The sequence below is a fragment of the Anser brachyrhynchus genome (genome assembly GCF_964034855.1).
Source record: "Anser brachyrhynchus genome assembly, chromosome: 1".
NCBI classification, from domain to species: domain Eukaryota; kingdom Metazoa; phylum Chordata; class Aves; order Anseriformes; family Anatidae; genus Anser; species Anser brachyrhynchus.
Window position 1 is genome coordinate 45718547 of NC_137694.1, and position 23709 is coordinate 45742255.

Genomic DNA, 23709 nt, shown 5'->3' on the forward strand with positions numbered 1-23709 from the left:
TTTTTGGACTGCATGAAAGCTTTGGTGGAAATTAGTAAAATGGTGCAGTCCTGTTACAGACAAATATATTTCCTGATCTCAAAAACATCTCTGTCAAAGTAGAACCTAGTTAGTTCCATTTTTGACAGTCAACCTCAAGAAGCTTTCCTTAGAATATATGAAGCATATTTTACATTAGAAATAGAGGCTTACATAATACCTAGTCCCCTTTAAGTAAGGACTCTGTCTATGAAAAAGCCCTATGTTTTCAATAAAGCAATACAGGAATATAATAACTGATTACTCAAAGTCTCCCTGATTGCTCCTTGAATGATAAGCTATTTGCTTTTAATAAAATGGGTCATTAATTTCTCAGAAACACACCTTTCTTTCTTTCTTTCTTTCTCTCTTCCTTTCTTCCTCTCTTTCTTCCTCTCTTCCTCTTTCTTTCTTTCTCTCTCTTTCTCTTCCTCTCTTTCTTCCTCTTCCTCTCTTTCTCTCCCCTCCTTCTCTCTTTCTCTCTCTTTTTAATTTATTGTCTTGTCATTTTTCTTCAGCAAAATCTACTGAGGTCAAAAATATTCTTAACTGTCTTAAGACAGTTATGGTACACAGGTCTTAGGACATTATGACCTTGCCTTGGAATCAGCAATATTCCGTATTTGGTGCAAAGCTACATCTGGCTGCTGGTTCCTATTTCAGACATGTTTCCCTCTGCGAGGAAACTGTCTGAGGGTGGAATGATCAAGAACGCCCAGAGAGACTGCCATTTTGCAGCCTTTGTGAGCTGACTGCGTGTTGTAAACTAACAACAGCTACAAGAGCTGAAATCTGAGGGTGAGCCATACTAATTTTAAAGTAAGCATACATAATTGATTGCAAGAGTGAATGAAAGATTATTTTACAACAGCAAACAGGAGGCTGATCAAAGCAGGAAGGGAAAAAAAAGAAGTATTTGAAAAGAGATAAGTTTAAAAATACATACTTCCCCAGAGAAGTAGAACGCTCTCAAAGCCACCAGTTAAAATTATTATTTTTGAAGGCCATTATTGAGGGTGTGCACAGGTCCCAAGCAGGATCAATATTTTTTGTGTCAGGTGGAGCACAAATTGAAAAAGAAGGGTGCAATTTGTGCCTAAACCATATCTTTTAAAATTAAACACGAGATTTGCCAATGAAAAATACAGTTTATTCTCTAGCTTTGTTTGTTTATTTGTTTGTTTGATTTGGTTTAGGTGCAGGTATTTTCGAATAACTGGCTTTTGCCCTGAGAAAAGTAAAGTGATGAATGAACCAGGCTGAATGACTAAGCAAAGTGAAAAAAGATTTCACATTTCATGCTCTGCATCATCTACTAGCTAGTTCAACCCTTAAATTCAAAGTACTGCATAATCACCATCTGACGACCTGTCATTCAGCCCAGGGACAAAATGTCCTCCTTGTAATTGAAGCAAGCTCCCTGTTAGCAGCTTTGCAGAGGCTCCAGAGCTCCAACAGTCAGGAGAAAGTGTCCCTTTGTGCATCAAGGAGTTATTTCCAGCTCACACTTGAGGTAGAGATGTGGGAGAAATTTAGTTGGATGCATTGGACTTCCATTGTATGGAACACAGGCCGTAGATAAAGAGAAAAGTTAAATATCCAGGGCTGTTTCAATTGACATTAATCAAGATACTTCTGCACAGAAGTATCTGTCTATCTGTAAGCATGTCTTTTTTTGTAATGTGCAAATAAGCTTAATGAAGAGAATGTGAAACTTCTTTGAAATCTGCTTGCTTTTCACACGCTTCATTCCACATGAGAGGAAGTTCTTATATACACCTGGTGGAAGACATTGAAAAAGGCTGTGTCCCTAAGAGTGTTAGACAAGCAGAATAAAAGCACTACCGTCAATGTGAAGACAAATTTTCAGGTGAGTTGACACCAGCCATTCCCAATACACTGTGTGCATTTGCTGCCAAGAAGTACTTGCATGACAGAGCTTTCTGGCAGAATTATTTGCAGGAGTTTATTCTTTTTATCTGAGAGGGATATATGACATACGTCCTGCCAGTCAGCAAAGAACAGAGAACGTGATTTAACCAAGAAATCACATCTAACTAACACAGATCTTCTGAAGAACATTCACACCAAATGTGAATGTGACAAGCATGTGCACATTTTGTGATGAGAAAAGGTTATCTTTTGTGCAATAAATTATCGGTTTTATAGGGTTCAGTTCTAGCTTCCTTGATGATTCAAAGTTCATTATGTGGTGACTAAGCTCATTAAACATACATTTCCTCTTTTGCTTTAATTTTGATTGCCATAGCTTCAAGAACTGTGCATTTTTCCTTGCTTCCTAAAGTCAGTTGTTCTGCTCGCCAATGCCTTTAGATCTTGCTTCTTCTTTCCTAACCAACAACTAAGTGCATCAATAAAAATGATGCAGTTCAATAAGCTATAATAAAATAACAAAAGGATCCAAAAATCTAGAAAAGCATGCCTAAGACAACATATATTCCTTTAACAATCACGGCCTCTCTATCAGGTACTATTTGTGGTAAAAGGCAAGAGACTGATGAAAAAAAATTCTCTCTGAATTCCAATGACTGCACTAAACTTCCATTGTAATGCCAGAAGCCAATCATTTCAGGAGGTGTTTCCTTGCTATTGAACATAAAGCTCATTCATATACCATGCATATGCCTCTATCATTTCAGATAGCAAGCAATCCCTATTCCAAAACGTACCATTCTCTGACACTGAAGGAGATCTATTTGAACAGTAAACTATTGAAAGCAGAAATCTCTAGGAAATTTTTATGCATTTCCTGGGGTGAAGTCTTTACATATTTACTAAATTCTGAAGACAAAGAATTTCAAAGACCATCCTTCCTGTTGGAAGAACTAATTTTTACAATTGATACAGAATATCTACTTTATTAAATATGTAAGATATGGGCTTATGTATATGGTGGAATTTAAAGATAACTTCAATAACATAACAAATTGTATTATGCAGTCTTACAGAGTTACAGTTACTTTTTTTTTTTTTCTTCTCCTTAAGCTCTGGCTTACCCAAAGACCTTCATCCTTCACAGAAAGTAAAGAGAGAGAAAATCTTTCTGGAGGACCTTCAAATCTTTCTTACTGCAGAAGTGGGTAACTGCTAGCAAGTGTTGCAAGTAGAGAAGACATCGGAAGTTTCCAGTGTTCTACACAATGAAGAATTCACTATACAACAGCGTAGAAGTATTGAGCAAGGTAGCCAGCAGACTTAACAACAGCAAGAGAAAATAGGTTTGATGAGTTCTTCAGAGTTTGAGAATAAAGGAATTCATCGTCATGAGGAAAAAGTAAGGTAACATCACCCTTATATGAAATAAGCAGTGTCAATGGAAACGGCAGGCAGAAAATCAGAAACTGAAATCCTGCTCATTCCATAACAAAGGTGCAATGCAATCACAAGTGAGGATTTTTTTGTTCACAGATTTGCCTCATTGAGGGAATAGAGGGGGAAGACTTTAACTTTCAGGATTATTTGGTACCTGGAACTTCTGCTGTTACAGACAACCTAGATGCTGTTTACTATAGCTCTCAAAATAAGCCTCCTGTGTGCAACACAGACATGTTGGTCATAAACCTTCTTCAGGAGAGCTGTAACAATTTACACCAGGCAGGTGCTTTGAACCCTGTACTTCAGAATCCAGTATCCCATTAGCCACAATACACCACATCTGCTCAGATAACTGGGAGATGACAACTGAAGGTTTCTCAAAAATTTAAATACTGTCCTTCCATGAATCTGGCAGGAATGCACGTTTGCCGTTAATATGTCAATGCTGAAGTCATTGCAGCTATATTTAGCTATATTTACCTATATTTACCACCCGGTTGTTTTACTTGTCTTTGCTCTTCTCCTTTCCAAGAGAAACTTTCCTCAGACAGATGCATATGCAGAGGTATCAGAAATCTTTGCTTACAACACAGTTAATAACTTTCTTCGACTTATTTCTCCATTTCCCTCTCTATTTTGTTTCAGTTTTGTGATACCTTCTGATTTGGTTAATATCAGAGCTTAGAAGTTGGGATTCCACTTGTGGCTGAGCAGTCAGTACCTCTGCAAGTTTGCACAAGATTTTTATTTTATTTTATTTTATTTTAAGGACTTATCATGGGCAATTTACTGCTCGTTAGCCACTCTCACAGCTTACAACACCCAGAGTAATAGCAGAAGTCATCAACTTCAAGTTCCTGGCCAGCAGTAAATAAAACTGGCAGGGAAGCAAGCTGAAAAGGAATACTGTAATGCTGAGTAATATCTCTAGTTCCTCCTCCTCAGACTGTAGCTAGCTATGAACCACAGTCAAAGGAAACAGCTGCCAATCAGAAAGAATTCACAATAAATAATAAAAAATGTCATTCTGAAAAGAAGTGGCCAAGGGAAACAAAGTAGAACTCAGAAAACAGAAGTAGTGTGCTGTCAGAGGGAAAAAATAGACTCGATCGTTTCTCTGTCACTTTATCAAAAACCTTTTCTTTCCATGGTGCTAACTTCTTTGGTTGATAAGAATTAGAAATAGCATTTTAAATCCTCAGAATACTTTTCTGTACAATCAATTATGCTGGACTGTCTTCATGTTCAAAATATTTGTTAACTGGACAAAGGAAATTTCAGACTGAATATGATGTATACTGTTTCAACAGCAATACCTATTCGATTGTGATAACAACACTCCAGTGTAAGGAAGAACTCAAATTGTATAAGATATTTAAAATTAGACTGAACAAAAACCTCAGGAATCTACTGTATGAAGCAGCAGGAAGATAGCTTAGAAAATGATAGTGCAAGATCTTTTACCTGGGTAATTCATATAGTCAAAACATTTTATACTAAACTATTTTGTATAAACAGGTGTCATGGAAAGAATACAGGGATGCTGTTCGTGTTTGTAGGGAGAAAATTCGTGTGGCCAAAGCACACCTAGAGTTGAAGCTGGCTGTGTCTGTGAGAGAAAATAAAAAGGGCTTTTTCAGATATGTGAATGGAAAAAGGAGAACTAAAGAACACATAGGGCCGCTCCTTGATAGGGAAGGTCTCCTCACAGACAATGACATAGGCAAAGCAGAGACGCTTAACGCCTTCTTTGCCTCTGTCTTCAATGCCAATGATGGGCTTCGGGACCCAGGGTGCCCTGAGCTGGAGGACCGGGACGGTGGGGATGACAAACTCCCAACCGACCCTGAACGTGTGCGGGATTTGCTACTCCACCTGGATCCCTACAAGTCCATGGGTCCGGATGGGATTCATCCCCGGGTGCTGAAAGAGCTGGCGGACGTCATCGCGGAACCTCTCTCAATTATTTTTCAACAATCCTGGGAATTTGGAGAGGTCCCGGTAGACTGGAAGCTGGCAAATGTTGTGCCGATTTACAAGAAGGGTCAGAAAGAAGACCCTAGCAATTACAGGCCTGTCAGTCTCACGTCAGTGCCTGGTAAAATCATGGAGAAGATGGTTCTCGAACTTATTGAGGCGCACCTGGGGGACAAAGCAGTCATTGGTCCCAGCCAGCATGGGTTTGTGAAGGGTAGGTCCTGCCTAACTAACCTGATTTCCTTTTATGATAAGATCACCCATATGATGGACCAAGGGAAACCAGCTGATGTGATTTTTTTGGACTTCAGCAAGGCTTTTGACACGGTTTCCCATAGGAGCCTACTGGACAAAATGTCCACCATACAGCTAAATAAAAACATCATACGATGGGTGAGCAATTGGCTAACGGGCAGGGCCCAAAGGGTTATGGTAAATGGGGCTGCGTCAGGCTGGCGGGCAGTCACCAGTGGGGTCCCTCAAGGCTCCATTTTAGGGCCGGTACTTTTCAATATTTTTATAAACGATCTGGATGTAGGAATAGAAGGTATTTTGAGCAAGTTTGCTGACGACACCAAACTTGGAGGAGTTGTGGACTCGAATGAGGGTGGAAAGGCCTTGCAGAGGGATCTGGATAGGTTGGAGAGCTGGGCGATCACCAACCGCATGAAGTTCAATAAGAGCAAGTGCCGGGTCCTGCACCTGGGACGGGGAAACCCTGGCTGCACGTACAGACTGGGCGATGAGACGCTGGAGAGCAGCCTAGAAGAGAGGGATCTGGGGGTCGTGGTAGACAGCAAGTTGAATATGAGCCAGCAGTGTGCCCTGGCGGCCAGGAGGGCCAACCGTGTCCTGGGGTGCATCAAGCACGGCATCGCTAGTAGGTCAAGGGAGGTGATTGTCCCGCTCTACTCTGCGCTGGTGCGGCCTCACCTCGAGTACTGTGTGCAGTTCTGGGCACCACAGTATAAAAAGGACATGAAACTGTTGGAGAGTGTACAGAGGAGGGCTACGAAGATGGTGAAAGGCCTGGAGGGGAAGACGTACGAGGAACGGCTGAGGTCACTGGGCCTGTTCAGCCTGGAGAAGAGGAGGCTGAGGGGAGACCTCATCACAGTCTACAACTTCCTCGTAAGGGGGTGTCGAGAGGCAGGAGACCTTTTCTCCATTAACACCAGTGACAGGACCCGCGGGAACGGGGTTAAGCTGAGGCAGGGGAAATTTAGGCTTGACATCAGGAGGGGGTTCTTCACAGAGAGGGTGGTTGCACACTGGAACAGGCTCCCCAGGGAAGTGGTCACTGCACCGAGCCTGTCTGAATTTAAGAAGAGATTGGACTGTGCACTTAGTCACATGATCTGAACTTTTGGGTAGACCTGTGCGGTGTCAAGAGTTGGACTTGATGATCCTTAAGGGTCCCTTCCAACTCAGGATATTCTATGATTCTATGATTCTATGATTTATAATGTATAGCCTTCAATAAGGTACTGTTACTGGCTAATTAGTGTATAAGAAAAAATATTCATGAAGTTAGAGCTGTTAATTTGTGGATGAGAAGGAATTAATAACATATGATTTCAATATTAAATTAAAATTTTCTCCTAGTAATTCCACTTATTACAATTGTTGCATAGTTACTATTATTACTTTCTTAGACTCTACCAACATATACAGAGAATACAGCTCTAACAATTGTAATTCACCCCAGACAGAGAAAAAATTTAGTGTTCTTGAAAATAATAATAATAATAAACAGATCCAAATAATAAAATCATTATTTCTTTTCAGATGAAACAATGACACTGTAAATTGTCTAAGACAATACTTCTGTCATGCAACCTATTTATAAAAGTCTGCAGTCTTTAAGGCTCACAGTTCTATTAACTTCTATGAAACTCATGATAGAAAATGCCTCCTTAAACCAAGCTGCTGAGCAAACTGTCTGAAGGTCATAGATGCTGTTATTGTCTAAAAAGGAAGATATGACAGACAAAGCTAATCTTATATGACTGTAGTGAAAGCTAAAATCCTCTGACAAGCATAATCCAAATGATGCTCACTAATGAGCTCCATTTTAGGAAACCTCTGGGGTCTACCCAAAAAGGTGTCTTCTTCTCAGTCAGAAACCAGCTATATTGCTTGTGCATTATTTAGTATTAAAACATAGGCCATATCTATTAATACATAGCAGCAGCTCAAAATGAGCAGCTCAGAATAGCTAGTGTTACCTATTGTGCATGTTCATGATACTTGTTTCACAAACTGTGGTGCTGTTTCTTTTAATTGGTATTTTAACACGCTGCAGTCATGATTACATATCTTTAGCAGCAACAACATTTTGTAGTAGTAGTCTCTCTGTACTTCAAAGGAAAAAGACCAAAGATGAAAAAATAGAAGGACAAACAAGTGAACAGAAGAAATAAACAAAGCAAATGGTTACAAGTCACTGTAAATTTTTAATTAATACACGTTGACAAAGATTATGGTGACTGAATAGTATTGGTGTATGAAACTCATGGCAATAGACCTGCATAGCAAAACAAAATAAGCACTCAATAGTTTCAACTTGTACAAAAATTGAGGCATTTCCTAGATCTGCAAGGCAATAGAAACACATGAAGGGTTTGCAGACAGAGCTATCTGTTTCACACAAATGGACTCTGTCCCATGGCACCCCAGCAGCTGTTACAGGGTGCCTCATGCCCTTTCCTGGGCAGCTGAGAGACTGTTGAAACCCTTCAATATAAAAGCTACAAAACTGACTTTATGGGCAGCCTTAATTCACTCTACTCAGGAAAGAAAGTTGGAGTTTAATTTTCACTTTGAAGAACAACTGAACGTGGCCAACACAAATATACTCCCCTGTTATAAGAAAAGATACTTCTAAAATAGCTCTGGCAATTAACATAAGAAGGAATGAATTCATGATGTCAATTAGAATTTGATGGTTCCCAGGAGATTCTGGCTTTTGTTTAAAAAGTTTCATTTTGTTAACTATTTAATACATGTTGCAAAATCTCCTTCAGATCTAAAGTTTTTGTTTTCATTCTAGCAGCAAGACTTTGATCTGCATTCTGCATCATGCCACATCCTTAGTTCAAAACCAACATTAGTGTCAATTATGGAGTTCCATGGGGATGCCTGTAGCCTTTACAGCATTGACATCAGCTCAGGGCTTATCCAAATTAAGTGTATTGAAAGGGTATCAAAAAACAATAGCCCAAAGTTCTTTCTGCGTTAACATTTTGAACACGACTACTGATTGTTTTATGGCTTTTTTTTTTTAATGACTAAACTTACATTTTTATTCCCCAGTTTCAGCTGTCCCAACTCTTGTTACTCCTAGTGAAATATACAACTGTCAAAAACATACCAAACATACACAAACTATCAATCTGTAGCTCTGATGATCAATAAATTGACCTCCATGCAAGCATGATCTGATGCTATTAGTACCAGCTTCACAACACAATGGCACACCACACAAGAAATGGAACTGAAAAAGGTGTCAGACCAAATCGGTTACCTGGCTGATGGGGTTTTGCTTTTCCACCAGTGACTGCTGAAATACTAGATCCAGCAGACGATGCTTCCATCTTTATTGACCTTCTGACTTGTGGGAGTGAAGGTTGCCCAACCACAGGCGGATGCTGTAACACTGGGTAGCTTGCTGCAGTTCTCCTCTGACAGATTTGCACACGCTTTTCAGCCCCATGAATAGATAAACTTATACCTGACAGGAATAAGAATTAGTACTGTTAGATACAAGAGATCAGCATGGAATAACTACAATATAAGAAGTGCAATGGATAAAACGGAGCTATAAAAGCCTTCTTAAGGAAGGGAAAAAAAAAGAAAAAAAAAAAGAAAAAAAAAGGAAAGGAAGAAAACTATAAAAAACTGAATTTTCCATAAAAAGGAAAAAATGTAAAAGTCTTTCCTGCTGTTGTGCTGTGGACATCAGAACCAGACACACTAATAGATATTTAAATTAATACAAAGTCATGGCTTACTGCATTACTTGCCTGAAGGAGGAATTATCTTCCATTCCTTCAAAAAACCCACACAGCTCACACAGGACAATATTAATGAGGTAACTACCACAGAGTTTTTTTAAATGACAGTTTTCTGATTGATGGACTAAAACGTGGAAATAATGGGTTCTTTTCTTCTGAGCATTCACGTGTACCAGAATATCTCATCATATGGAAAAGATGCTACACTTCAGGTAGTGACTAGTTTTTAACAACAACAACAAAAAGCATATTTTTAAGAAAACAGCAAGGCTACAACCAACAACAACATGACCTTAAGCTTGAAAAACAATTCCACTTTCACCAGTCACAAAATTTTCCCTGCAACACTGGAAATTATTTCACACCAAACATTCTCAAATTTGTCACATAGCTATTTTTTAAATAGAAATTGTTGTCTATGATGAAAAACAGACTTTACTTTTCCCCAGAGAATAACAAAGTTGAATTTTTCGGTGTCTGTTGTATACTTTCAGAAATAAATGTTATTTTATAGCAGAAAATATTGCTTCTGACTTTCTTATGTTGATATTAATGCAATTGCTCCATCTTAATTTGAATTACCCTCAGTATCATCTGCTGAAAACCTTTAAACAAACTCTTTTAGGTAACAAAGTTGAACGGTACATAATTCAACAATATCGTTTTAACTTAATTTAATTGTGATTCTTGTTTCTTTCATCACCAGCCACTTTTTTTAAGGGAAGGGAAGGAAAAAGGAAAGGAGAAAGGAGAAAGGAGAAAGGAGAAAGGAGAAAGAGGAAAAAGAAATCGACTAAGCAGAAATAAATGGGTAAACTGAGAAGCAGACGGAAACAGCAGGCTCTAAGAACTGGAAATCCAAATACTGTGAGCACATGAACTGTAAATAGTAAAACTGGTCACTCAGACATCATTGACTAGACTGCATGTGTTTGTGAAAGGCGTTCTCTACTGCAATGTCCAAGAATGCCTTGGTGACTCCAATCTTCTAGTTCCACTGAAGGTCAATGTGACACTAATCTCCAGTCCACAGAAGAGATTTTGAAACTCTGACATCTTAATACACTTTGATACATAACATACTGGCATGGGGAAGAGAGCTTCTTCTTCTGTAGGCAGATGGTGGAAAAAGTGGGTTTGCACACATACACAACAGGTTGTGCGAATTGCTCTCCTCTGAGATGGCTTTGTGCACTCAAAACAGAAGCTGCATGCTCGCTACCTTATTTGCCTGCACTTCATCAGAGCTGATTTCCTGCAGGAAGCATAAATGGAAGAGTGCTCCTATGAGCAACCTCCCAGTTACAGCGCTAATGTAACTGCTGCCTGCTTCTAAGGACTGTTGAAATCACATCTTCGTTAACACAGACAGCAAATCCCAGTCACTTTATTCAGTTGATTCATCTTGTGAAAGCCAGTGTAATAAGCCACACGAGCAGAATGACAATGAGTGTGCCTGGACAGCACATTTGAATAAAGAATTTAGCTATAATGGGCTTCAACCAATGGAAAGATAAGCCCCACCTGTAAAACGAACTCTTTACTTCTCACACAGCCACTAGAAGTTCATGATGCTCGAGTTCTTGTGCAATGATCTCTAAGGTATAACAAAGGTATTCCTTTTAGCATAACAATTGTTTGTTGGATCATTTTAAACCACCACCTCTCTGAAGTTTAAAATGGAGTCAAGGTATATACTCTACCAATGCTAAACTTGAACTTGGCACAGGCACATCCATACTGGTTGGACCTCAGTAAGGCTGTATTTTAATTTGCTCATGAAACAAGGTATCTGTTTTAGGAACTGGTTCCAACATGAGCTGACTGCTACATTTCTCTGAGGTTCAAGTAAATTGCTTCTTTGCATTCCGAAAAATACATCTTTAAAGTGTTGTGCAGCTATGATTCAGCTTCCTGAACTATTTGTGCAGCCACCAAATAAAGGATACTGCAGCCTGATCATTATTCCTAAGGACTGCAAAATCTGCACATTGATCACATCCAAAATGATGTTCAATCTACAGTTTAACTCTGATTACAGGCAACTTTTTGTTTTTGTTTCCACTTACGAGTGGCGCTATAAAGTGATAGCACTGAACTATGTGAGAAAGAATGTGCCAACATTACAGGAAATTTTACAGAGTATTCCTTGGACATATTTATAATGCAAAAATGTTCAGAAAGTACCACAGTTTACATCAAAGATGTGTCACCAATATATTCAGTATATCTGGGAGTTCAACACACTCTCCTGATTTGCCACTGCAGTTATTATCTCCACATATGGCATTCTCTTGACTAGGAGAGTGAATTTCCCTTGTATATTCAAGAGAACCAAGTGTTCTTGTTTAATTAGTATTTCAGATTTTTCCAGAGAGAGCCCAGATCTTACTTTTCTCTGTGTGTTTCTTTTGTTAAATTAAATGTCTGCAAAAATGTAAGACTAATATTGCAGTAAGTTGAGGTATTACCTTGTCTTCATGTGGGCGAAAGTCCTTTTAAAAGAGATATTGGCACTTGAAAGTACATCTCCAGATAACATGCATAAAAGCAGAGATGAAGGGAGGTGGAATCAGACGCAGAGAAGCCATTAAGAACAGTGCATATAGCTTATGGGGGATGAAAACCTGGTGAACTATTGGCACTAGGCAGACTCCAGTGCAAACTCCCCCATTCTTCCTGCGAATAACCCACACTGTTGCTGAATCATGGAGTCTGTGGGTCAGTGATGTGAGAAAAGGGTGTGGAGAACTGAAGAATAGATAATCAAGTTGACACCTATTACTTTTTACAGTATGACAATACCCACGCAAAACATCTAGAAAGAAAGACAAGCTCTCCAGCAGTACACTGCAGACTGGATCCTCAGTTAACTCTGCTTGGTGGAGTGTTCCCCTACTTTCAGGTTTGGCCCCACATAGTGGTTGACCACCGAAATCCCAGTGCTGTTGTATGCCTGACTGCACCTGTCCCTGCAGCATGGCCATTGGTAAGTGAGCTTGGCAACACCAGTAGCTGGAGGTATGAACACACTCAAATGATCTGACAGGTAGTAGAGATGCTACAAAAAATAAAATAAAACAAAATAAAACAAAACAAAACAAAAAAAATCACAGAAACAAACATACAAAAAACACCAAAAAACTTGCAGGTGTTTCTTTTATTGCTTTTCCCTCTGACTTACTATAAACAGATCATAAGAACCATTGCAACTTAGGTTTGCATGGCAGATGTAAGGGGAAGTCTAACATGCTGGCCAGTAGAACCTTAGTGTTTTCAAGCTGGACGAGATTTGGGCCTTCACGAGTTATATGCATCACTCAGTCCTTTTCATTTCCTGCTTAGAGCATAGAGATCCTTCTCTGTATTTTCAATCTTCATGTGCCTTTCCCTTCCTTACCTATGTTCCTGTCTTTTTTTTTCTTTTTTTTTTTTTTTTTTCTTGTACAAGCTTCTTGTCTCCATGAGGAGCTGCTCTTCTTGATGTTCTTTTGTTCTCCTCTGAGGCCTCTGTTTGAGCTTGCAGGTTCATGTAGGAGAAACATCTTCACTCCTTTCCTAAAAAAACATCTCAGCTGTGCAGTTTGCCAGCAGGGATGAACAGCCTCCATCCTGCTCCTGGCTAACTTTTATTGTTCCCAGTTATGTCTTTGTATGATAATTCTTTTTTTCCAAAGCTTCATTTCTTTTATATTGAGCATATTTTGCCTTATATAAAGCCACAGTATGCTTATGAAACTAGAGAATTGATAATGCTCCAGATAAAACCTGTATATGAGCACATTAAAAGTGGAGTACTGAAGTACTTCAAAGTCAGGAAGCAATAAAACCAAACATAAAGAAAAAAAAGGAGGGAGAAATTACTAAAAGTAGAAAACACCACAGCATGCCTGTGGCTTAGAACTAGCCTGCGTGCAGAGCTTTATGTGACACTGGTATTTGTTTTGCTGGCTCTTCAGATGCTACTGTGGTGAACATCAACCTGTGCACACAGAAATCACTCAGACAAGGCATTTGACGGGGCATCTGCCGTGGTCATGCCTCAGCCCTGGCTATCAGGCACTGAGCACCACGCACCTCTGCATGCAGTAACACCTGCCACCAGCTGGCCTCATCCTGCACCATTTCACTGAGAGTAATTCAGCAGCTCTGGTACTGACAGAGAGGACTTTAATGCCAGAGCTGGGGTCAGCAAAGCACTGTGTCCAAATTATGCTGTGCTGGGACTGAGACAGTCTTTCCGACTGGGGAGGCAGGCTTGGGTAAGCCCCAGTTCTGTTCCAGTCTGCACCACCTTTAGCTACAGTCAAGTACTTACAGGCTCCTTCCTGATGTGTCTTTCTCTAGACAGAGATAATACGAACATGAATAAACAACAACAGTGCAATGCAGGCTCGCAAAGCTGTATAAACAATCCATTAGCTAACAGTGCTTAATTAACCTCAAGTGCCCTGACCTGCTTTGTAGATCTTCTCTGGGATAACAAACTGAGGCTGGCAGGTGCAATAAGGACTTTTGATTTGATATTATCAGCATGTCAGCGCTCATGCTAGAGACAAATTATTTCAACTATTTCTTTTCTTTATGTGGGTCTTTTATTCTGTTTTGGCCCTATGCAGAGGCCTTGAGAGCAGACTGAGGCATAGCCTTTCTTCAAGGTCCCTTTCTGAGCAGAGTGAATGGAGGGTTGCACAGAGCAAGAAGTAAGGAAGAAAATCTCAGCTGCAGTGTTATGTAGGGCCACAAGAAGCAAGGCAGCTCTGGGGAGTCTGCAGTCGTCAAGGCACAGATGAGCAAGGTCATAAGGAAGTACTTTGGAAAAATGGGCAGATAGCAAAAAATGGGGCATTAAGGTGTGATACATAAATAGGCAAATTGCGTATTTTATTCCTTTCGACTTTTACGCTCAGTAAAGGAGAAAATGAGCCAATTTGTCCACCTTAAAAAACTAGGGTCCCTTTCCTCAGCTTGCACAAATTGCCACATCTCCTATTAAAGTCAATGATGCTCCACAGACATATTCAGTTTTTTCACATTTTGAAGTTAGCCTTGAAAAGGAGGAGCTCAGAAAGCGAAGCAAGATAAAAGGTTTCTCATGAAAAATCATTTTCATCTGAGGCTCAGCAGAGAGACAGCTATGCTTGATGCCACAATTGACTCTTCTGCTTACCCTGAATCCTAGGTGAAAATGAATGAGCAGGAGAGAAAAATTCACTGCTGCCCTCTGTACTCATGCCTGAAAACATAGTCTAAAGGTAGATCTTTTTTCCTTCCCATCCTGTGCTCTACTTAGATAACAAACACATCCAGAAAAGCATAGCTATCTTTCTCTATACCTTGGAGAAAAATGTTACAACAGCATTAGGATTCCTACATGAGATTATATCATTTTTCATAGGTTTAAATATCACCTCTCTAACACTGCATCAACTCCTTTGCCATTGGTAACACAAATCATATCTAAACACAGATTATACTGTGTATATGTACTTATACAAGTACAGCTTTGAAAATGTTGAAATACTTCTGACTATATCGGATGAAAAACAACAACAACAAACTCCTCACAACAGCAAACTTTTAAATGAACAAACAAAAAAGCTTCTAGTTACAGAACTTCCCTGAAACAGGACAGGCTGGAGAGAAAGCTGCTTAATAATATTGTGCATTTTGATAAATTACATGTTTTTGCTCTGCATAATCTTTTCTTTTTTCCCCTATATATTGGAGAAATAAAAATTGTCAAGATCCATAGAAGTTTGAGAAAATGTTCTGTGAATGTTACTTTTTTTCTGTTTTCTCTCAAAAACTCACACATTCATGGTGGATATAGACATGGTGTATGTATGTTGGTTTTCAGTATGGTTTAACATGCAGGATGCACTAATTTGTTGTTTAATTTTATATATATATACATATATATATATATTTTTTTAAATTACATTTCTTACCCCTCACCTCTGCCAGACAGCCTCACCATTTATCCTCCAAAGGCCTTAAAGTTCCTTAAAACTTCCTGGGCCTTGTGGCACATGATACAGAACTATTCTATGTTCGCCATGAACCTGATTTCATGATCTTTCATGCTTCTTAAGAAAGCCAAGGAAGAGAGATGTCATCGATCCACCCCATTTCCATTGTTTTGTTTGTTTGGTTTTGCTTTTGTTTTTATATAACTACTATAAACTGTAGGGAGTCAGAATACAGTTTCATCCAGCCCATCATCCTATCACTACTGGTGACCAATAGAAATTACATAGGAGAAAAGGGTGAACATGGTGATATTTTCCCAGCACTTTCTCCAAGCCTCCAACAAATTGCCAGCTTAAGGATTTTTTGAGGCAGAAGTGTACTATTTGAACTCATCATTGAGTTCATCTGTCCAGCTGAATTCTGAATTTATGTAAATGTTTTAACATTCATAAATTCCTATGGAAAGAAGCTACACAGTTTAAATATACAATCTGAAGGAATAACTCTTTTTCTCTGTCTGGAACCTGTCACCTTCAAACTTGTATTGGGATAGATCATGAATAACTATTTTATTTTACCTCTCTGTTCCACTCATGATACTATGGAGCTCCATGTTATCCTCTCTCTGTTGTTTCTATTCCCAAGCTTAGGAGACTCAATTTACACTGTTGCACCTCACAGATAGGCTGCTGTGGACCTCTGATCATCCCTGGCTATTCCTTCTCTGTCCCCTTCCTTTTTTAAGAATGGGGGGCCTGAAATGTACATGAAGAATGTTTCAAAAAGTAGGACCAGCAACTCACATGATGTTCAGGCTGTGGCTTCAGCATGGGTTTACACAGTGACACTTTGACATACATTTCCAATTTTGTTCTTTCCCTTGTAACATTGTTTGCCACAAGACACAGATGTACATGGGCTTTGCCTCCCTGTTGCATGTGCAAGCTCTTCAAGCAATCCTCTAGTGAATCAGGGACCTCCTTCCTAACCCACCTGCTCTAGGTCCTCATGTCAAGCAAAGGCTACTGGGAACAATACTGTGCTCCCTCTCTCATGGGCAAGTTGCATCTTTTTCCACAGAGTTGCTTTCCAGGTCTCACATTTATCACATCTGTAAGAGCACTGCTGTACAGCCTCCCTGTATCAGCAAATCAAATCTTCACAAAGGCATTTTACCTGTCAGAGCATTTTTTTTTTTTTTTCAATTACCCTCCTTCAACTAGATGGCTGGCATCGTCCTGTGCCTGCCAGTCACTATCAGTGTTAAGATCTATGTTTTGAACTGCGATCAAAAGGATGTCTGAACTAGAACCAGGACTCCAGGAAGAAAGAGCTTGTGTACCCGCTGGGGTTGCACAGATTTCTCTGCACCAATTTAGAAAAGAATAGCTAAAATGACACAGACTCCAGGAGGACAAAGGTTTACACTTGCAAATATGCTTTAGGTCAGGAAAGCTTATTCTCCCCACCTTAACAGAAGTGGCTACATTACCTGTGGTATACCTGCAATCCAGAGCCAGTGTTAATTTAACTCTGTTGACGCAAAATAAATCCCTAATGAATAAAAAGTTTATGCTTACCTTAGGCCCATCATCAGAAGGATTATTTTATAGACTTGAATGTAGTTTATTAAAGTATAACAAGCTCTAATAAGTATATAAAAAGTATAACAAACTTTAATAACAATTTTTTAAAAGTATATTAAAGTATAACAACCATATTCGATGGTGATTATCTACCATGACTGAAACATTCCTGTAGGGCTCAAAGAGAAGCAGGACAAAGCCATGAAAATACCTTGGAGAGAATCATAAAAGTCCTACTTTAATAGCCAGCATGACAGGCCGAAAAACTATTTGTTGTCTTTAGGCATGAATGAAAAAAAAAGAGTAGCTGAGTGAATATAAAGCTCTTTTTGGTTGCTCTTGACTTGTCGGTTGTTGTCGTGGGTATGCTGCAGGCAGCTTGCAGGAGGGACCTATGCTTTACTTGAGAGTGATGATGGGACTCCTTGTTGGAGGGCATAACCATAAAACAAGTGCTCAGAGGTGCATGGAGCTGTCCCTTCGTGTCCCTGAAGCTGGGCTGCTTCCACCTGTACTGCCTCAGGTACTGACCATGGTACTGAATGCAAGGTGCTGCTTATGCAAACCTTATGAGCACAAGTGAGTAAATGGATTTTTTTTAAATTTTTTTTTTCTCCCCAAGATGTCTAGTTTGATGCATTTCTAACTCTTGTATTATCATTTCTGTCTAATGTTTCACTTTTTATTTCCTCTCTACAAAAAAAAAAAAGTAAAATAAAATAAAATAAATAAAAAAAATAAAAAGTGTCTATATGCTTCTCTTTTTTTTTCAAGACTGTCAGGATATATGCCTAACAATTTTGTAAAACATGCCACACATCAGTTCTCCCAGCAAGCTGCCATCAGTGTCATTTGTCACCATTCCCACTGACTTAATTCCTACTGGGTTTCACTGTGTTGAGGTCTTTGTTACTCTTTTTGTCTTAGTATCCACTTTGATTTACTCTATTGTTGCACCTGTAACTGTCAACAGCATTAAAACCATATATACTCATATGTACCATTTGTAAGCATAATTTGTTAAAAAAAAAAAGGAGAAAGTTCATTTGCTTGCTCTAATATGGAAATAGGTGTGAGAAAGTACACCTTGCCCTGAAATGCCTGAAACGTGATAGTCACAGTAGACACTGAAAACTAAGTTTTCAGTAGATGGTTTCTCTATCAAAAAATTGTCATTTTGTTAAGAAAAAATATATGTTCCTGTTTGTGCTGTCAAAAAATTTGTTTAGAAAATAAATCTGACCCTATCTGGACTGGAATATCTTGGCTTTTTATATTGTAATGACTTGTTACTTTGAAAATGCAATCTAACATATCAAATTGAATATAAATTACCAATTAGAATACCAGTTGTCTCTGAGCAAGCCAAAAAACAATTATCGTATCAATTACTGAAACACCATCTGGAATACCAATCATCAATTAATGTTTTACTGTAATACACAAAGAGTAAGAAATAATTTGAAACATTGAAACTAAAACCAGAGAGCAAAACACATTGACAAAATAAAACAAAATACAGTGAAACAAGGAATCCCATCAATATGAAATATTTCATCTGTCTAGAAGCTAATTTTGATAGAAATATTTTAAGCTATGTGTTCAAAAGTGACTTCCAAAATTGCTCAAAAGAGATTCAAAGAAATAAAATTCAAGAATATCAGAATTTCTGTTGATCGGGTGTTCTGGCTTTTGGCCCGCTCTCACTACCATGAATGTAGATTCATACAGAAAACAACAGATTCAGATCTCTGTTTTTGTCACAATAAATAACATTGTGTCAGCTCTTCATTTTCTGAGGCAATATCTATGTTTTAAAAGAAATTGGGAGATTGGCTCTGTATTCTTAAGTGGCACTTACTGATTTGGAAACTATACAGTAACTCGTCTCACTCATTTTACTACATATGCACAGCATTTACTTGCCAAAAATAGACTCAGCGTTGAGATCATTTAAAACTTATTTTCACTTGCGTTAAGTGCTGTGTTCAAAATTGTTTTCTTCATTCACAACTAGCTATTTCTCCGATTTTCTAAAATCAAGGACATTCTCTTTAAGCCAGCCTGCACTGATTTTTAGCCTCTTGCTTGTATGTGCGCAGTGAAAGGTAACAGCACACACAGCTCTAATAGGCAGTAAAAACATCAGGGCAAACCACAATATCCAGTGAAACCAAACACTAAGACAAGTCCCAGAGGCTTTTTACTGACCAAAGAAAGAAGTGAAGCACTAACCATCAGATATACTTCATGTGTAGGTAGTTTTTAAAAGCAGAGCCTTCTTTTTCAATCTCTCTCTCCCTCTCCCCCCCACCTCCCCCCCACCTTCCCCCTCCCCCTCTCTCTTTTTACGTTATAATATGCTGCCTGAATACCAACTGCTACATTTCGAGTATCATAAGTCTCATTTTATTTTATTTAATTGGATATTCTCTATAATGCAGAACAGCACAATCAATCTGAGACATCATCTGTGGAACAGGAAAAACCCAGAAGACTTCACAGATGGGGAAAACGATAGCTCAGGATATGTCTGAATGTGTCTGCCTCCACAGCGCAGTCAGTAACAATTTTCAGCACAGTAACTAGGCTTAATTTAACTGCCTTTTTTACATCCCATTTAGAGGACCAGTGTGCCATCCATACTCTCGGGCACTACAGCATGGTCCCTTACACAGCTTGGGTAGAAAAATAAGGATGGAGAAAATGAGGGGAATTCATGTTGACTTGTAGAAACCACCCTCACACAGCTCCAGCCCCATGAACTCTCCCTGATGGTAAAAAAAAATATCGTGTCCTATACTGCAGCAAGGTGAATTTGAATAAAACACTTTTGAATAAAATACATTTGAATAAAACACTTTTGAACTAAATATGTATCTGGATTGATGTACATCTGCCTATGTAGGTCACCTGTGCTGGGTTAAGTCCAGTGCCTAGGAGGGTTTTTGCCCTCTGGAATGACTGTCCTTGGTGGACATAGAGGCTGTTCACAATATCTGGGAACTGTGGGCACATCCTAGGCCCTAAAAGATGTTATCAAGGGCCAATTATATAAAAAATGTTGAGGCATGTGTGGTGCATGTCTTTCTCTTGTGCACCATTAATTTCCAGCACACTCTCTTGGCAAGTAACCATTTTGTTTGCAATAAAGCCTATGGTGCCAAGATTTCTAAATGGTCATAAAGTGAAGGTGATCCCCAGAGGAGATGGCAGCTGTAGTGTGCAGCAGATGCCAGCGAAAATCTGTGTTCATCTGCTATTTCATCTTTCTGTCAGGACTCTAGGCAATTAACAATAACAAGATGCTCTTGAAAAGAGTATGGAAACCTGCCATGTTCATACACACATTCCTCAGAGGGATCCAATTGATTGTTCTCAACTTATGTCAACACGGACTGACTGAAGTGCGTAGGTCATACTTATTTCTGTTCTGAGCTACATCATATTTCTGGTGGAAGACCAATAATCTCTGAAACAAAGCAATAATCACATAACGGTTGTCTGAACTTGTCAGTGTGGAGATGGGGAAAAAGTGCTCTACTGACCACTACCATTTTAATTTCTGAAGCTCTTTATAGCAGGATCAGAAAAAAATGTTAGGAAGCAATAAAAACCCAGTAACTACATCATAGGATGTGAAGTCTATAATATACAGATTCTCTTTTGTAAAAGGCAGTCAGTGTAACACATTTACTGAAGAACAAGCTTGTGCAAGGGCAAGGCCCATCGTTCTTTCATGTGTGAATAATTCTCTGACACATTAACTATTCAGAAAACCACATAACGTATGACAGACTTTAAGGTGTGTGTTATGCACAACATATATAAGAAGTTAGTTGTATATTCCTAAAGGTTAAAGAAAGGCACAGGAGAGACATAAATTTTCTAAATCCACCTGAAAAAAATCTGATTATAGAGAGAATCTGTAAAAAGAAACATGTGCCTAGAGTTAGCTTCTGTGACCACCATCTTTTTCAGTGAAAGGACATTCACAAATATCGTTCCTAGAAAACTTCCTTGTCTTCATTCATACCTCTGACACCAAATGTCCCATTACTGATGACTCGTTTAAAAAAACACCTACAGAAAGTAATAAATAAATAAATAAATAAATCACAAAGCATGTGCAGCAAACTTTATAAACATTTCTAAATTATCTTTGTCAGGACATTCCAATCTGAGAACGATGCTTAAATTGTTCTGAATATCTCAAGTGCTGAACATTTCAGTATTCAAAAAAAGCAGATAGTTAAGGAAGAAAGACTGTTCCTGTTCACAGATACCATTCCTCTGAGTCCAGACCATGCAGTTAAAGAGATTTGTAGAATTCAGTCCTTATGAACATTCCACAAAGTAAAATTTCATCACTAAAACTACCTGTACGATCATGAATCTTGTTAGTAATAATTCAGAGAAGAGCCTCATGTGTCATTAACCAGGGCTGTCTTTGAAAAATATGCAGCACCTGAGTGGTTAAGTATGATTGTGTTCTCTGCTGCTAAGATGGTACCATCCACAAAGAGAAAACTCAAATACAGAAGGTAGCAGCATATTTAGAAACCAAGAGAATAGTCAAATCCATCACTAGGGCACTTAAACCTAAAAATACTGAAGGGCCTGATAGTCAATGGGAAATAACAAACAATCAAAAAAAAAATCAAAACAAGACAAGCAAAAAACACCTAACAAACCCCAACATAACATCAATGCCTTCCAAATGCAAGACCCTTCTTTAAAAATAAAATAAAATTAAAAAAAAATCAAACAAACAAAACAATAATAAAAATAAATACACATGGACTCCTTAATTCATCCCCTGGGTGAATGTCTGGTTACACACAATTATGGAAAGCTGTCTTAGAAAGTCCCTAAAAGAAAGAGAAATGTGTACCTCTTTGTATTAGATATCAGCCCTAGAATCAAAATGGCACTAAAAAATCATGGATCCCACTGGACTCATCTCTTTCTTCAAATACCTTTATGATCACAAATCTATGTCCTGAAAGGGATGGACTTTAAAAAGAGATACTCTTGTTAAATTTGCATGAGGAGCTAACCACCAAACAGCAACATTTTTCTTCATTTACAAAGCAATATGAGCCTGTTTACAAAGGACTGTTCCAGCAGTCATAATTCCAACTGCACTAACTGCAGTCCTGAAATAGATTTTCAAAGATGATTTTAATGTTTCAAACAATAAAGTATATTATGTGCCTAGGAGTGAAAGAAATAGATGAATTAGAATTGTAAGGGATGAAGTTTTGTGAGAAAAGTGAGTATCAAGTAAGAACATAATATGTTAGACTATTTCCTTTCAGTTCCTGACAATATTCATGATGTTTTCAGTCTCCTTATGTGACATCTCTACTTGGTACTAATTTTACGGCATGGTATTCATTTTATGGCTGCTGCTGCTATCTCCTTCAGTAATCAAGCCATGGTAAGAAAATTATTATTATATATATATGTATATATATTTTTTCTCCCACAAATGGCTGGTTTTGTGTACAACCAGGACAGCAAATCTCAAACTCATTCCTCACATAATGTATTTTCTAATGATGGGTCTTTACCAGGTCCTTAAAAAGTAAACCTAAACCAGCCAAGATAAAGAAAATTCCATCATTTACAATCTTGAGCCTTTTTTTCTTCTCAGCTTTCTCAGTTAACAACCCATTTTATGGGAAAGTACATCAGAAGTTAAATATTAGACCAAATACAATGGTGAGTCATAAGAATTCCTAAACCCCAAATAGTGCTGTCCAAATGTACTTAAGCTACTTGGTGCTCTTGTCTGTTCCCTCCCTGTTTTTTTCCTTCTTTGAATTTAACTACTTATGTCGAAATATCTTATATATTATCTTCAATTAGAAAAAATTTAAAAAATCAAAGCAGTTACTTTAATCCAATCTCTCTGAATATCCACAGTTTAGAATTCAGTGATTATTCTCCCTGACACAAAGTTCCCATTCAGTGAATATAGGCCATAAATGTTCTTAATTCATGCATAATGATTATTCCCTGAGTACTTTCCTTCTGATTTATACAAGTGCAAGAATCTGTAAATGCACAAAATAAAGTTCTACCTTTTTTATTGGTCTGTGTCGCAGCTCGTCTCTTCTTAGTTATAAAATTATAGTTGTTATTTACGATGCATAAAGACTAATTTTCACCCTTTCTATAGAAGTGAGCAGGCATTGTCTTTAAAAACATGAAAATAAAAATGCATCTTCCATACTTGCAAATTCCAAATCTAACTTTCTCGGTAAAAAGTGTATGTTCTAGGTTTTGCTACATGCAGATGGATTGTATGAGAAATATTTTGATCCACCTATAATCCCATCAATCAGAAGCAATGGGGAAGGAAAGCGTTTGACAGCCTGCTTAAGGTCAGTCTTTCGGCCAATTTTTCAGAAACTCAGTCATGGTAATTCATGACAATTATTTATTTTCTGAAACCCTCTTGTTCAACTTGCAGTCATTTGGTATAACCTGCAGTTGGCTTTCTTACAGACACAATCCCATGCCTCAGTGGTATTTTGTAAATGTACTGCTTGCTGAGCTGCTCTCCGCCCAAACACCCTGTCAAGCTTTCAGCTGACTTTGGAATTTAAAATAAAGTTCTTGATAGGACTTTTACACACAAGAAGCAGCAACCCTTCGGCTCGCACTGATGATATCCTCCATTAAAAAAGGCAATCTTTTGCTTACTCATATTTCACATGAATTAAGAATACCACTGTATGGTGGCAGAGACGTCTTAAAAGAGCATACACTTCAGATAACAAACTTTACTGCTA

The 23709-nt window shown here is 38.4% G+C and overlaps 1 protein-coding gene across 3 annotated transcripts in view; it reads right to left on the minus strand.

Moving 5' to 3' along the window:
• ANO4 (anoctamin 4) overlaps window positions 1–23709 on the minus strand; it is a 224567-nt gene that overhangs the window by 122536 nt on the left and 78322 nt on the right. For all 3 annotated transcript variants that reach the window (XM_080595542.1, XM_080595543.1, XM_080595544.1), the window contains one exon: window positions 8858–9064. In XM_080595542.1, coding sequence (XP_080451668.1) covers window positions 8858–9064 — 207 coding nt within the window. The remainder of the gene's footprint in view (window positions 1–8857; window positions 9065–23709) is intronic.